This window comes from Octopus bimaculoides, chromosome 25, assembly GCF_001194135.2.
Source record: "Octopus bimaculoides isolate UCB-OBI-ISO-001 chromosome 25, ASM119413v2, whole genome shotgun sequence".
NCBI classification, from domain to species: domain Eukaryota; kingdom Metazoa; phylum Mollusca; class Cephalopoda; order Octopoda; family Octopodidae; genus Octopus; species Octopus bimaculoides.
Window position 1 is genome coordinate 29853428 of NC_069005.1, and position 17035 is coordinate 29870462.

The window sequence follows — 17035 nt, forward strand, 5'->3', positions numbered from 1 at the left end:
TATATATATAGAGATTTAGATTCAAAATTGAATAAGGTACTTATATTTAGGCACCCGAATATAGTATGGTATGGTATTATACAAAAACCATTCCAAAAACGAGGTGATCAAAAAGTCAAAATAAGCAACATGGATTTTAAAGATGATTGCAGTACGCACGTTTCATGCTACTCCATTTATTTAAGTAATGCGAGCATTACATTAAATATATATATATATATATGTATGTACCCCAATTTTTTTTCAAAAACACATTTTAGTGTTTGTGAAAAAGTAATAAAAATTGTCAAAAGCCCTGAAATCTTTTTCTCTGAAAACTTTTCATACATTAAATACCATTTTGATTTCTTAAAAACCCATTGTCAAAATAGTTTATTTAAAAGTTTGTAAGGTGTTAGTATGGAGGTGAGGAAAAAAAAGAAAGAAATCGATCAATCCCACAGAACCTAGCTTTGGGAGAGTGCTAGCTTCTCATCAGGTTTCCCTTCGCTGGTGCCAGTCAACGTACTGAAAGTGATGCCAGCCTCTTTAGATAAGTCCCTGTGAGTGCCAATGATTTTCTCCATCAACTGTATTTCCTTGTCTCGTTTCTCAACATTCTCAATAGGAGTCCAAGATTGGTCGTGCTCCAGGCGGAAAGCACCAATGAAATCATTTGAACACGTTGGTCCCCATTCCTGTAATAAATAAACAATTGAGTCATCTCTCTGTAAAAATCAGTGTATCATCATCATCATCATTATTTAATGTCTATGCTGACCTTGGCTGGATGGTTTAACAGGAGCTGCCAAGCCAGAGGACTGTCAAAGCTTCAGTCTGCTTTGGCATGGTTTCTGGCTAGATGTCCTTCCTAACGTCAACCACTTTACAGAGTGCACTGGGTGCTTTTTATGTGGCATCAATACCAGTGAAATCTTCAAGTAATTTGCAAGACAAGACCCCTCAACTGAGGGAAGGGTGTAATATTAAGGATGATGGCTTTATGTTGAGTGATTAGAATCAAAAGGATGATGGAAGGACAGGAACAGTTGTCTGGCTGTAGAGGAGATGCAGGACTACCTGAGTTGGAAAAGGAGAGGTGAAGAGGTGTCAACGCATACACACAAGTTAATGGGTAGGTAAGTTCAAAAGAGAGTGAATAAGGGTGGGTGGATAAAGCCCCTTCCTAAGGTGTTGCCTGGTTTTCATAACAAATACATTCCCCACTGGACAGGAAGTTGGTTTGTCACAGGATTTCTCATTTTTGCCAGCTGAGTGGACTGGAGCAATGTGAAATGTATCACTCCAGTACACTCTGTAAAGTGGTTGGCACTAAGAAGGGTATCCAGCCATACAAATCAGACAATTCAAGCCAGGTGAATCTCTCTGGCTGGCCAGTCCTGTTAAACTGTCCAACCCATGCCAGCATGGAAAATTGATGTTAAATGATGATGTATATGTGAGTGTATGTTTGTATCTCCTTGACTGACCATGATGATGGAAGAGTGTGATATGAGGGAATTTTGGCTGCTATTTTATGTCAACTGATCCCTTACATTAATCCTGTATTTTCAAGTGACCAAATAAAAGGTCCCTTGCTGACCCTGTATACTTTGTAATGATTCACTGAAAAGACAACTCTGAAATAGTTTTAGCTAAAACGAAAAACAGAAAGAGGGGACAGTAGCCCTTAGAAATCTTACCTCAGGTGATATGATGGAGAGAAAATCTTGACCGGTGGGTTTCTTGTACAAATAATAGACATGACCAGGTTTTTTCACTATATTACAAGCAACATGATGAAGCATGCCATCTCTGTGGGACTCTTCTAAGACCTGCAAGGGAACGACATGAAGTTTATGCATGTGTCCTGTATATATTTATGATGATCACTGAGCATTAAGAACATTCTACATTCAGACAAATTTACACTTGTGACTCAGCTAGTGACTGATAAGCCCACCTCTTGATAAACATACACAAACACATACATATATTTATACGAGGGGTGTATGAAAAGTCTTGAGCCTCAAAAGAACAAAACATGGTACAAGACTTCAAGGCTCAAATAGGCACAGGAGTGGCTGTGTGGTAAGTAGCTTGCTTACCAACCACATGGTTCCGGGTTCAGTCCCACTGCGTGGCACCTTGGGCAAGTATCTTCTACAATAGCCTCGGGCCGACCAAAGCCTTGTGAGTGGATTTGGTAGACGGAAACTGAAAGAAGCCAGTCGTATATATGTATAAACTGATTTAACACCTAAGTTTTCTTTGAATTTTTTTTTATATAGAAACTGAGGATTGATGATAGAGATTATTTGACAAAATAGCAAATTATGATCCCTTTTCCATTTTTGCTGTTTATTGTTTTTCCACATTTTTTTTCAAATGGCTGAATTTGTTGCGTCAAATCAAATAGTGCAAGCAATCTTGTATTCTATTTGCAGGGAAAAAAACTAACCAATCCATGAAACTTAAGTAACAAGTCAGAAAACCTTAAATATTATATAACATGCTTCAGCACACACACACACACACACAAGCATACACACTTATATGCAACATGAAATATTTTCCCTACCTTTTTTGCCTGATCTTGGAGGTATTTTATTTGGTCAGCAATCACGGTCAGCCTGTTGATGGCGTTGGCACGAATGAATTCATTACCCTGTAAAATAATCCAGACACCAATACATATATCCATGATTGGATGGTATATTTGAGTGTATGTGAAAAGAAAGGGCACTGTCCATAGCCTGTCAGAAGGCCTTGGAATAAGAGACGGAGAGGGCTACAAGTGATAATGATGTACTTTGATGTGAAGGGTGGTTTAGTAATTGTTTAGTCTTAGGACACACATCTATACTAAACCACACTATTACATTAAAATATATACAAGAAGTTGGTCAAATGATTAACTAACATAGGCGCTGGAGTGGCTGTGTGGTAAGTAGCTTGATCCCCAACCACATGGTTCTGGGTTCAGTCCCACTGCATGGCACCTTGGGCAAGTGTCTTCTACTATAGCCTCGGGCTGACCAAAGCCTTGCGAGTGGATTTGGTAGACGGAAACTGAAAGAAGCCTGTCGTATATATGTCTATATATATATATGTGTGTGTGTGTCTGTTTGTCCCCGCCATCATCGCTTGACAACTGATGCTGATGTGTTTACGTCCCTTGTGACCTAGCAGTTGGGCAAAAAGAGACTGATAGAATAAGTACTAGGCTTCCAAAGAATAAGTCCTGGGCTTGATTTGTTCGACTGAATGCGGTACTCCAGCATGGCCGCAGTCAAATGACTGAAACGAGTAAAAGAGTAACATTTGTGGTTGGCAACAAAGTTTGATTTGTGGTCTTTAATTGCTGGAGAAACATCTTTCTTTCTTTGAACACCTGCCCTACCCTCAATGCCGAATCTAAAAGCTACCTATTTTAGAATTAGACATAGCAATCTCAGGTGATGGTGAACTCTCTCATCACTTTGATAAATGAGGGTTTTAACAAGACACACCTACACAATGTTCTTCCAGGTCTGGGGAAAATAACCATCGCCCTGAGGCCACACATATGCAGGGTCAAAGCAGAAGACTTCCAGAAGTGTCCTCTACCTGTCCCTCCCCTCTTTCTCTATCGCAACTGGATTTACAAAGAAAGCGTGATGGTGTGGCATTGATGCTGGTGTTGTGGTTGGCTGAACAACCAGTACGATGAACATACAATATATTATAGTGGGCGTGGTTTGTACAAGTAGGGCGTGATCAAGCAGGTTAAAAATGGTTTGATGGTTACATACCTTCTGTATTTGTTGAGCTAGCTCAACCAAGTCGACAGGAGATGACTTGTGTGCATTGTGAGAATTGACCAATTGGACACCACCAGGGGCACTGCTTCGCTCAACAAGTTGCACTGGAAGAGAAACGATATTGTGTAATGGAAGTAGCCAGCATGAGTCAAGAAATAAATATGTACAAGAAATCATAGCTGCATGTCTAACAAACATTTAATCTCACTGCATACATGGAAACCTCCACCACAGTTACACCACAAGGCTTCCAGCATCTTAGAATGAAGAACAAACAAAAGAGGTAAACGGCTGAAAGAAAATAGCAAAAAGATACTTATAGAAACAATAACAACAACAATAATGGTTTCAAATTTTGGCACAAGGCTAGTAATTTTAGGGGGGGGGGGGTTAGACGATACCACCAACCCTCAGTTTTTGACTGGTACTTCTTTTACTGATCCCCAAAAGGATGCAAACTGAAACTGACACTTTGATTTGGGCTTTGGGATGAAACCAGGCTAATGATGGGCAACCATGTGATGAGGATGACACCTGTAGAAGTTCCTACATGGCAACACAGAACCAGTGTGCCTGAGGCCCATGTGGCATCAACACCTTCATCCTCATTTAATGTCCATGTTCCATGCTGGCATGGGTTGGACAGTCTAACAGGATCCAACAGGGTCCAAGGACTGCATGGTTTAGTGGTTAGGGTGTTGGACTAGTGATTGTAAGATTGTGGTTTTGATTTCTAGACCAGGTAAGTGATCATCTTCTTGAGCAAAACACTTCATTTCACATTGTTCCAGTCCACTCAGCTGGCAAAAATGAGTAATCCTGTGACAGACCTGCGTCCCATCCAGGTGGGGAATATATATATGTCATGAAACTGGGAATGCAGTTATGACTCCTTATGACTCGAGAGGGTAACTTTACCTTCATCTTTTAAGAATGCTCCTTCTAACACCAACCACTTTATAGTGTGTACTAGGTGCTTTTTCTGATGCTAAGGGCACTGGTGAGGTCACCATGCAGCGTGCAAAACTACGAAACCTGGGAAGGAAGGGGGGCTTTATGCTAGCACATGAGAGTTAAAGTATAAGAGAAGGGAGTGGAGCAGAGCAGGTTCTCATTGTAGGGGAGCTATATGGCTACTCTCATTTAGGGGTGAGAGAGGAACCTGACATGATTTTGTGAAAAATAGAAGATAACAAAAACAAAACAAAAAATAAATCAGAGATACAGCTGACATTATTATATAACTAATGCTGCAACTATATAACTATAATTATACAGTTGTTATCAGGTGTGTTTATTGACCTATTTCAACTATGTGTGTGTGTGTGTGTGTGTGTGTGTGTAATGTACTTGTAAAATAACTATCCTTATTATCTCAGTTATAAAGGCATTGAGCTGACATAATCATCATCATCATCACCATCATAATAATAATAATTATTATTAAGGTCTTATTATTATTATTAAGGTGACAAGCTGGCCAAATTGTTAGCATGCTGGGCAAAATGCTGAGCGGCATTTCGTTCATCTTTACGTTCTGAGTTCAAATTCCACTGTTGACTTTGCCTTTCATCCTTTTGGGTTTAATAAATTAAGTACCAGTGAAACAGTGGGGTGGGGGTGGGGTCAATGTAATCGACTAGCCCCCTCTCACCAAATTTCAGGCCTTTTGCCTTTAGTAGAAAGGGTTATTATTATTATTATGTTCTGGTTTTGCTTTAATTAAAATTAAAAACGAAGACTTTACACAGCTATGAAAGAAACTTACGGGTACTTAAGACATTCTCTGCTGCTTAGACCATCTGTCAGGATGTAAAGAACAGAATGTGAAGACATGCATGAAGGCACATAGCTCAGTGGTTAGTGTGTCAGGCTCACGATTATGAGGTAGTGAGTTCGATCCCTGGGCCGGGCTGTGTGTTGTGTTCTTGAGCAAGACACTTTATTTCGTGTTGCTCATGTTCACTCAGCTGTAGAAATGAGTTGTGATGTCACTGGTGCCAAGCTGTATCGGCCCCTTTGCCTTTCCCTTGGATAATATCGGTGTGGAGAAGGGAACCTGTCATGCTTGGATGACTTACTGGTCTTCCACAAACAACCTTGACTGGACTTGTACCTCGGAGAGGAGTTTTCCACGTGCAATCTTATGGTTATTCATGACCGAAGGGGGTCTTTATACACATTTTGAGATCACTGTGCAGTTCACAAGACTATGAGCGATGGGGGGAGTATGTGAGGGGATGAACACCTTGCTCGGGGATGAGGGGGTTACTATGGAGGCAGGGTGGAGCAGAGCAGGTTCCTGCGGAGGGATCTGCATGGCTACTCACGTTTGACAAGGGAAAAGAGCAAGGAGAGAAAAAGAGAAAATTATTTATAGGAACTGCAAGACATAGATAATAGCATGTGATCGAACATGTTCTAGCCGTGACCACACCTTCTGATTGTAAGAAATTGAGCATCCACAGGTTTACGTTGTCCAGTGTAACCTTTCTTCGCAGAAGACACTGGAATGTGATTTAAATGGAGATTTGGTTGCTACTTCTAGCAGGTCGAACGACCTCGTAGCAAGCCTCCCTTGTAGATTCATTGGCGTGTGTGTGAGGTAAACAAGTTTTGTAATAAGTTAATGAAACTCCCCTCCCCCCATTTCAATATGTTGTTTTACGTAATTAGAGCGAAAAGTAAACAAATCAATGAAAAGGATGAAGCTGCTACATGGTCCCTCGATCTGCTAGAAATAGCAACCAAATGTTTCTCAAGCAATGCTCTACTGTCTAACTTTCAGAAAAATGGATAATTTCCAAAGAAATTTTCTCTAAACACCTTTCAGAGGGTGGAGATTACGATTAAACCGAAATTTAATATGAACAAATAAAATTGGTGAGTTAGTACACATATATCCCGACAGGCATCACACATGCCTACAAAAGTTTTTCGACTGTGTTGTGCATCAGTATATATGTGTACGTGCTCACAATTTTCCTTTTCACATCAAATTATGATATAGTTGCACTTTACACGCTTTGAAAAGTATTCGTAGAAAATTTCATTAAAAAATACCCATTCTTGTTAAAGTTACGAGGAAACAAAGCTACTCGTGTGAATTTTCCGAAATTCCTCTTCCTACTTATAAATTGTTTTTGTTTTTTCTTTTGTTTTTTTTTTTTCACAACAGATTCCGATATAATCAGAATCTACACCACCTGAAGCGTACTTATTGAAAAATTTCATTAAAAAATATCCATTTATCTGAAAGTTATGAGAAAACGAATTCGTGGTGGCGGGGTACCCATGTGTAGGTATGCCCGTAGATGTAATGCCTTTGATAACAGGTGTCTCCTTGTATCAGCGCAGAAACTGGGACTAAACAACGAGGCATGGTACTTTGGATAATGTCGTACTAGACTATTCTGTACTGAACCTAAAGAAAAGTCGAGATAGTCGTGGCTGGAACGCCTTTGTATCATAGAGCCGAACTGGGACTAAACAACAATCTTTCCCCCCCCCCCCTATTTCCAAATCGTAAATTAAATATCATTAAATATTTCTTATTATATAATATCCATCACTGAAAGAAAGCAAACTAGCGATGACGAGAGAAAATTTTACCTGCTACATCATTAATTGTGTTTGTTTCCTGCGTGAGAGCCATAACGAGAATGTCATAGTATGGGACTAGGGGTAGTTAGAAAATTAAAGTTGAAATGGCAGAAACGAAACGAAATAAAACTGTAAACGAAATACGTCTTTAGTCGCATAGCAACCCTAAAGAAAAGATCATTGCGGAAACTGAATATTTTATTAAATTATGTCGAAATTGCCCTTCTTGGTTTTGTTTAGCCCTGTGTTAGCTTTTGATTAAACAGATTTATGATCAAAGGCGTTCCAGCTGTGACTATCCTGGGTTAATTCTTATTTTACTAAACTTTTCTAGTGATTCAGAAGTAGAATGTAAAATTGAAACGGAAATGGCGAAACGACGATATGGTGAAAATAAGTTTGTTTAAAATGCGATTCGTATTTTAATTTGTAAATGTTTATAGTGTGAACAAGACAAGGGATTCATGTCATCTTGGTTGGCGTTTGTCAGATGACGTCAGAGATCGAAGGGGAGGTAAATGACATTCGCTTCGTTTATTTCGCGTCGATATAAGAACTCTGGGATGAATTGGTCAACAGTTAGAATTCAACTTGGGACTGGAAAAACAGAATGATTGCATTGCAAAATTAATTCTCACGCACACGCACATTTCCTTCTATAAAATCCACTCTCGAGGATTTGGTTGGCTGGGGGGGGCTACAGGAGACAACACTTACTAAGCTGCCATATATGTATGGTTGGGAAAGAAATTTATTAAGTGAAATTCTAACCACACAGCCATGTATGCTTTTACAGATATTAGCTTCAAATTTGGGCACAAGGTCGGAAGTGTCAGGGGAGGGGATAAATTGATCACATTCACCTTCTGTATAAACTAGCATTTATTTTATCAATACTGAAAGGATGAAAAGCAAAGTCAACCACAATGGAATCAGAACTCAGACTGCAAAGACGGGCAAAACGCTAATAAGCATTGTGTCCAACTTGCTAAGAATTCTACCAGTTCACTGCAGTTATTTATTTCTAGGTATTAATAAGGCATACCTACACAAATGTGGAGGCACATGGCCTAGTGGTTAGAGCAGCAGACTCGCAGGTTTGAATCTCAACCCGGGCGATGTGTGTGTTTATGAGCGAAGCACCTCAGCTCCACGCGACTCCGGCAGAAGGTAATGGTGAACTTCTGCTGACTCTTTCACTACAACTTTCTCTCACCCTTTCCTCCTGTATCCAGCAGCTCACCTGTAACAGACCAGTGTCCCTTCCAGGTGGGGAACCTATACGCCCATAAAACTGGCCCTTATGAGCCAGAACAAACAACACAAGTGTACCTTCTCACATTGTAACTACCACAAATAGGTTACTTTTGGTGAAATTTTCTATATAGCCGCAGGCATGGTTGAATGGTACTGCTTGGCACCTTGGGCAAGTGTCTTCTACTATAGCCTCCAGCCAACCAAATCCATGAGTGTATTTGGTATAGGGAAACTGAAAGAAACCCATCGTATGTGTGCATTACTATCACCTTGCTTTGACATTGTATGAAAGCTGTAAATATCATGGTCATGTGCCTGGGTATCTTTCATTTCCAACCTTCAGTGAAAGTGAGAGTTGATGACAGGAGAAGCATCCCAGCCGTAGAAAACCTACCTCAAGAAATTCCATCTGATCCATGCAAGGGGAAAAAAAAGACAAATAATAATCCTGCTCCTTATCTCAAGTTTTGATGTACAATTCACATTAATATTATGAGGTTATGCATATCACAAACCGATTATTGAATAACTAATTATTGTAGTACAAATTGGTGATATGCCATGCTTGGTAAAACCTGTCAAGCCAAGTTGCTGTCAGTGTCATGTAAAATGTATCTTTAGAGCACTGGGCCTCACGGAGACAATGTGGCCGATGCTGGTGTTTTGTTTCTAGCACCTCTCAAGCACTGACAAATGACTGGCCTTTGGCAATATGCTGTGCTTGGGAAGACCCATCAATCCAAGTGAAACTGCAGTAGTGGCAGATACTGGTGACATGCAAAAGCACCCATTAGACTGAATGGTTGGTGTTAAGAAGGACATCCAGCTGTCGAAACCATTTGAAATCAGACTTACCAATCCATGGACAATGTTAAATTATGAATTATTTTTATGAAACCCTGAAAGGAAAAGAGGCAGGGGAACTGACCTAGGCACAATCTGAGCTCAGAAAGGTAAGACCACTGGAAGAAAAAGACTCCTTGTGACCTTTACTCGATAGATCATTGACTACCTAAGTTAAAAACAAGTGCTTAACTTATATGAATATTGGTTCAGAATTTTACTTGGTAGGGTAGCTGTTAGTTCTTGTGCAACACCCATGAAATAGAATGCTGTACTCCAGCTTTAAAATGCCTCTCAGAAATACAATAGAATAAAGTATACAGCAACAGAATGGTTTTTCAAGGTTGTGACCAGATAAAAGAAAAAAAAAAGTATTGTGCAAGGTGAACAAGTTGCCAAGTGAGTGGGTATCAAGTGGAATCAACAAGCTGGGAAGTGTAGACCTCATAGTGTGTCCATAGACTGAATTAGGATTTATAATAAAAGTCCTGGAAGCTGCACAAGAGGAAATAACTTTTGACAATGAAAGACATTTTGTTAATTTTGACATGTTATTCATAATAAACCTTCCTAATTATAACAAATTGCACTTCACTGAAACTAGACTTTGAAATGGCTGCATTTAATGCATTTTCGTATCACTCCTCTAGCAGGGTTCCTACTGCCCATTTTGGAAATTCTCAGAATCCAGGTACTAGAGCAGGTACATTAAAAACCTAGGAAAGGTTTTTTTCCCTTCTAAATTCATTTAAAACCCAAGCTTGTGTCTGCAGTTGATGTTGCACAAAAATGTTAACTTGAAAATTTTATTGACAATGAACAAATGCTTAAAAACAGGACAATCTTAATTTTCTACATTTCTTATGTAAAAATACATCACTTCACACCCTATTGACAACTGAAATCAAAAGCTGTATACTAACATTGGAGCAGAAAATACCTACAAAGGGCTTGTTTACACAAACTCATTGTCTTTCACTTGTGGTCAGATTACTACAAAAATTGGCTGATTGCAGTCAGTTACTTCTCAATCATCTTCAAAACTATTATCTGCCATAAATTCACCAATTAACTCCTCAAAGTGGCCATCTTTCTAAGAGCAGAATCACTATGACAAATATATCTCAAATTAATTATGTATTACAAAGGGTTTTCCAAGCGTCTCTGCCAAGACCTGTATTATGTGGACCTTACACCACCTCAAGTGTGCTGGAGTCAACACTGTGTACCAATTGTAAAACAAGCAATCTGGTTTGCCACATGCCATGAAAACCTGCCTGGATTAGAAAACCTGTTTACCTGAATGAATTCTGTGACTCAAGCAAAATGGAAGAATGGATGCTAAAAATATTACTATGATGAAATAAAATAACATATGGATTGTGTATCGTCACACGACCTCAAATCAATTCACTTGGGGGGTGGGAAACTGTACATAGTATTTAACAGAAAAGAAAACAAGTTAAAATTTAAGAGTAAAATGCAAAATTTTATTGAAGACCTTTGTACAAAAGGGGAGGAAATACATTACAATGCCCGCATTCACACTTGCATACAGTAACAAATCGCAAGAGACAATATTTCGGCCCATAACTAATCAAAGAATACATTAAAAAAAAAAAAAACCACCTACTGTAATTAACATGAACTCAGCATTCGAATGTAATGATTTGATGGTGTGAAATTGTCTTTTTATATTAAAGGGGTTTTTGTTATTTTTTACCACTTGGTGTCTGTAATACCCCACCTCTTTTCTCCAGCCCCTCCCATTAAAATTAAAAAAAAAAAAAAATTTGAAAGAAGTTCATTTTTTGTGTGGTTTTCTAGTGAAGCAAACAGGCCTAAACCATCTTCTCAGCTTAAAAGAAAGGGGAGCGCAGCTCTGCAGGCCATAACAGATAGTAGAAAGAGGACATCACTGTATTTAAACAGACTTTCCCATCTTTTAGAAGGTTAACAATGCACTGTGATAATTAGTTAATTGTTAAGTGATTAGCAGGATCAGATTATCTTCAAAGATCTTCATCCTCATCAGGAAGAGCAATTTCTTGAGCCACCTGCAATTGAAGAAACAAAATGAAAATATTATTTCAAACACAAAAAAAAAATTAAAATTTCCCGCCACCCTCACCCATTAAGATTATAAATTACTAAAGACCTCGCCCCACACTTCACTGACAGAGTGACCACATGAGGGAACTGATTGGGAAAGGAGTCTAAGCTTTCTCATGTCAAGGCATCAAAGACCACACCTCGCTCTGATAGAATTACAACCTCCCTGCTTTAAGGTGGAACTCATTTCCAAAATTTATTGAAGCAAAATCACCAAATTGCAACAGAAATGTTAGAAATTAATTTTGTAGTTTAGAAAATAATGGGTAGGGGGACATAACTCCTGCAAGTAGTTCCAATTTTTGAAAATATTTAGTACAATAACCCAGTGTTAGGAAGGGTTTAAAGACTACTTGGAAATGGCACCACTCCCAACTTCATTGTAAAGTAGGAAGTGCAACCAACAAATGAACCACCCCACTCAGACAAGATAAAGTAAAGTCGTAATTACCTCAAGTTCCTTCTCATATTGTTGTGCAAGTGATTGACTCATTTCTACCTCTGGTGGTTGAAGAGCAGGCATTTCAACAAATTCAAGGTTAGCATCTCCAATTAACTTCCTTGCCAACCAAAGGAATGGTTTCTCAAAATTATAATTACTCTTTGCACTGATATCATAGTACTGGATGTAAAGAAAACAAAGACATAAGTTATGAAAAACGGTTTATATGATTGCATGTGTGGTTCAGAAGGTCCCTCCACAACCAGGAAGTCCCAGGGTTTAATCCTACTCCTTAGCAGCCAATTGAAGTCTAAAAGTGAAATTTATTAGATGGAAGCTGTGGGAGCCTTTTGGATGTGTAGGGTTGTGGAAGTCAGAAATAATCAACCAACTTAAAATGTAAATTATACAATCAATGCATTAATATTTCCAATATCATATCTCTAAGAATTCAGAGTCAACATTGTTTATGAATTCTGATTCTAAAGGATTCGAGTAAACTCTAGTTTCAAATTTTCCATTTAACTATTTTAGAGATAAACTTTTCAATATCTTACAACTGATGTAATGCAATCTTTCAACTGGCCCTAATATTTTATTCCAGGACCTAACCTACAATGTTCAAACTCCACCTGAACCAACTTTCAAGATTGATAAACATATCTTCTTAACCATTGACAGCAGTGCTTGTTCATGATTAGATATGTTTAAACAACACACACTAATTAACAGCTTTTTATTGTTCAAGTCATAAAACATGCCCTTTAGAACACCATTTATTTGCTGCTTTGAAAACCACGTTCATTTATGTACAACACATCCACCACCAACTGTTGCATTCAACATAGATCTCAGAATTTCAAACTGAAACAAATTCATCACAAGGTTTTCATTCCATTGTCCTTACATAAGAATCTTTCACATGTGACACCTCTTGCTTGTTATTGCTTGACTAATCTAAGGATTAAACTCGTGTCACACAGCCACGCTATACTTCATACCAATGCTATCCATCCCGTAAGACAATTAGGTAATAGAAAAATAACTGACCCTGAGGTCTTTCAGGTCATTCATAGATCAGGCCCCAAACTGCAACATCAATATGTACAGAGTCCTACATCTATCTAGAAAGACACAGGTACATCCCTAACTGAAGGTCAGTAGATAAACACTGGAACATAAGATGCCAGAAAGACTCTGCACATGGACTGGGCTTTAATACTCTTTGAACTAGCATAGAGGCGAATACCACACGGCAGTCACCTGGTAAGCAACATCAAATGGTAAGGGAAATCGAGCCGATACTAGTGGCACATAAAAACACACCTTTCAAGCATTGGGTCTCACAGAGACAAGGACAAATGACCAAGACCTTTGGCATTATGCCATGATTAAGACCCAGGCAAAATAGTCATGGCAGATACCAGTGTCACGCAACCAGCACCCATTACACTCTTGGAGTGGTTGGCATTAGGAAGAGCATCTTGATCTAGAAAGCCAAATCAGACTGGAGTTTGGTGTAGCCCCTCGACTGACCAGCCCTGGTCAAACAGTCCAACCTACGACATTAAATGCTGATTATACATATGGGGTTCTATTTGAAACTCCCTCTCAATTATATTTTTGAAAATCAATGCTTAAGACAAGTCATCTATAAAGGAATGCTCCGAAAGAGAAAGATAGCACTGATAAAATTGAAAGAGAATAAATAAAAAGAAAAATTACCTGTAAATTCTTTTTTCTGTGGAAAGTGATTGCTTTGGCTTTTACCTTTCGGTCTTTTACATCAACCTTATTTCCACACAGCACAATTGGTGTATTTTCACATACTCTCACTAAATCTCGATGCCAATTGGGAACATTTTTGTATGTAACTCTTGATGTAACATCAAACATGATAATAGCACACTGTCCTGAAACAGAGAGTGAATAAATAATAAAAAATATACAATTATTAAGTGAAAGCCTCTCCTTATAATCAGAATCATTTTTATACATTTTGTAAAAAAAAAAAGTTTGCTTTAAATCCAAAACCACTGAACAAGAACATTGAGGAAGTGTGCCTTGGACCAATCAATGCGTTGAGACTGGTATATAGAAAGTGAAATTAGCTTTGTCATGTGTGCAAAGTGTTGACATTCCATTATCATGCATGTCACCAACCAAGCAAGACAAGATTCTCACATTTCTTAACACTCCTCTATCAATTCTGCTGTAGGTAAACAAGCAGTGCACAGTTAAATAGGTTTACATACATTTCAGTGTGTGTGTAACCATTTGCATACAGAATTGTCACCTTTGGAGCTTTACATGTTTAACCCAATTAGTTTGGGCCTTAGTCCTAGAACTGCTAAACTGAGTTTCTGTCTATTAAAATCGACACCATTTCATGTCAGTCATATTTGTTAAGACTTCATTTAAAACATCACATAAAAGGAATTCAAATATAATACACTAAGTACCTAGAAGACATTGGATCTATCAACAAATACAGTAGTGTTTAAAAAAGTAGAAGTTTGGCCAATGGTCTACGATGAATGCTCTCAAATAGAATGCAAGCTTAATTGTTTTATTTAGAAGAATCAAAAGCACAACTTACCTTGAATATAATAACCATCTCTGAGCCCACCAAATTTTTCTTGTCCTGCCGTATCCCAAACGTTGAACCTGATGGGTCCTCTGGCTGTGTAAAACACAAGTGGATGCACTTCTACACCCAATGTTGCTAAAGGGTTATAACAAAAGAAAAAACAGTTACAAGCTGAGGCAAAACAAAAATTACTGAAGTATTTGACAATCCAAAAATGCTCACACAAACCTTCCTTTAACATCTAAAGAATGAGTTTCTCTCTAAACAATTTTATTTCAAAGAGAAATAAATAAATGCTTAACCCTCTTGATACCAACCCACATTAGATTCTTAATTTAATTTCAGAGTAGTAAAATACACAAATGTGTACAATAGTGAAAACATTAGCAACACTGCAAATGAGCTGCTCTTATAAAATCTAACTAAAAATAACATAAGGACCCTTGTTACTTACCAACATATTTTTTCTCAAATTCGCCAGTTAAATGACGCTTGACAAAAGTGGTTTTACCCACGCCGCCATCACCCACTAACACCAGCTGAAACAGAATAAAAGAACAGATGAATTTGGTAAAAGCTTTAAATCTTTCTTCATAAAAATGGACAAATACACCAATTGTAGACATTAACATTTATTATAATCAATTAAATCAACCGACCGACGCTGCTACCGACATCCACTCAAACACAGAATTTACTATTTATTAATTGATCACCTAATACAATTACTCTGTAATATAACATCAAAACATCATTTCTATGAGGTTTATGTACCAACAACATATAGTATGACCAAAACTGATGGTACGTCTGTTAACCCAAGACAGAGAACAGTCCCATCACAAAACAGGAAGGACGAGAGATGGTGGCTACATAAAATATAAATAAATGTTGGTCTCACCTTAAATGTTGGCATTTTGTCACACATGGTTGGTTGTTTCGTTTGACTGGAAGGGAAATGAAAAAATTCCACTTATAAAATCATATTTATACAAATATTTATTATTACATACACGTTCGGGTATACAAACCGGAGATAATTATCATTTTTCAAAAACTGCTATCTACTTTTTGTGTGTTCAAATGACCGAACTCGGAGCGGTGATAGATGGACTGGTCAAGGCTGGAACGACCGCGAAACTTCTGGCTAACACGTATTAAAACTTTGTAGGAAAAAAACCGGTGTCTCCCCCCAAAATGGGTTTTGCAGTTTAAAGTATTAAATGGAATTCTTCACAGGACGAGTTTTTAAAGCATGAAAAGATGACAGAATTGTAACAATTTCCCCTAGAAATGTATTTAAGCCACTACATCACTTTTTTCCCACCCATTATTTCGCAACAGATCAACTTTCTGACCTCCACCCCAATCGACACCCTTAATTACGTTTCAAATGTTTTAAATTAACTTAATTATGATTCCACAAAGCATTTCAAATTCAATTCCTCCTTACGTAAGGTATTGCTTATTTTGAAATTTACGTATACATCCGATAAAAAAACACACACATTACAAAACTCAATATATTTTAGTGAAGGAAGGTCGGAGAAATGCGAGAAGCTTCGAGAAACAGAAGCAACAATGAGAGGAAGAGTGTCGGAAGAGACGGAGGATATGGAGAAAGCAACCATTGCCAGTTAAAAAGAGAATATTTAACCAGTGTTGAATAAATAAAGACATCAATCAATTCTTACAAGATGGAATTATAAAAGATTTAAAATCCAAGAGACACGAGTTCCACTAATAAAATAATGTTTATAGAAGAAAGGAAAAAGGAAAAAGCAACAGCGGCGGCGGCGGCGGCAGCCAGTTCTGGTTTACACTAGTATAAACTGGATCGACCATAAAGAAAGAACTAGTGAGAGAGAGAGGGAGGGAATCGGAAGGGGAGGGAGAGAGAGCGGGAACAAAGAGAGAAGCAGAGGAGGAATAGTAAGAGGGAGAGGGAAGAAAAGAAACGTCAGAGTGAGCGGGGGAAATAGAGAATGTGAGAGGAACAGCGAGAGAGGGAAAATATATGAAAGCGAGTGAGAGAGAGAGAGAGAGAGAGAGACAGATGTGACTCAAAAGGTAATTAAATGTCGGTAACCGGCTGAGACCGAGAAAATAGAAAAACAATGAGTCGTGTAAAATGACCAATATTGCTAGAAAAGAAAAGTAAAAGAAAGATGTCCATTTTTTTTTCTTTTAATAAGCCAATCCTTAGAGGAAATTAAAATAATACGTATTAAATGAATCAACGAAAACCTTCCACCACGTGGTATAAGATTTTCCATTACTGTTACTAGACACCATCCACACACACACACACATAAGACCTCGTGTTTGCAGACAATAACCAGAAATTGAATTTTTTTTCCCCCACTATGTTTTAGATGACGGAGATTCCGGATATGCCATAAACCA

The 17035-nt window shown here is 38.2% G+C and overlaps 2 protein-coding genes across 4 annotated transcripts in view; both read right to left on the reverse strand.

The window, feature by feature from the left end:
• Positions 1–338: 338 nt before the first annotated feature.
• LOC106877228 (uncharacterized protein C1orf50 homolog) lies at positions 339–7508 on the reverse strand. The gene is made up of 5 exons (XM_014926089.2): positions 7395–7508; positions 3774–3886; positions 2561–2647; positions 1683–1814; positions 339–677 (listed from the first exon to the last, which is right to left on the reverse strand). The coding sequence occupies exons 1-5, from the start codon at positions 7435–7437 to the stop codon at positions 447–449; spliced, it is 606 nt and encodes a 201-aa protein (XP_014781575.1). The 5' UTR covers positions 7438–7508; the 3' UTR covers positions 339–446.
• A 3445-nt stretch (positions 7509–10953) lies between these two features.
• The window catches only part of LOC106877227 (GTP-binding nuclear protein Ran), an 11830-nt gene continuing 5748 nt past the window's right edge, over positions 10954–17035 (reverse strand). Inside the window, exons 1-7 of one of the 3 annotated variants that reach the window (XM_014926088.2) lie at positions 16324–16472; positions 15531–15576; positions 15084–15168; positions 14639–14764; positions 13765–13952; positions 12049–12219; positions 10954–11542 (exon numbers count right to left, since the gene is read on the reverse strand). In XM_014926088.2, the coding sequence (XP_014781574.1) occupies positions 11498–11542; positions 12049–12219; positions 13765–13952; positions 14639–14764; positions 15084–15168; positions 15531–15557 (642 nt within the window). In that variant the 5' untranslated portion in view covers positions 15558–15576; positions 16324–16472 and the 3' untranslated portion in view covers positions 10954–11497. Of the gene's footprint in view, positions 11543–12048; positions 12220–13764; positions 13953–14638; positions 14765–15083; positions 15169–15530; positions 15577–16082; positions 16105–16323; positions 16473–17035 lie in introns of those variants that run through there. The other 2 variants (XM_052976851.1, XM_014926087.2) reach the window with 2 other exon arrangements.

Coding starts and splice junctions, on each gene's coding strand:
- LOC106877228 (XM_014926089.2), bottom strand. CDS start 7,437: ATGGCTCTCACGCAGGAAACAAACACAATTAATGATGTAGCAG. Junction 2,648..3,773: donor TAGCTCAACAAATACAGAAG/GTATGTAACCAT, acceptor ATTATTTTACAG/GGTAATGAATTCATTCGTGC. Junction 678..1,682: donor TCTCCATCATATCACCTGAG/GTAAGATTTCTA, acceptor TATTTATTACAG/GAATGGGGACCAACGTGTTC.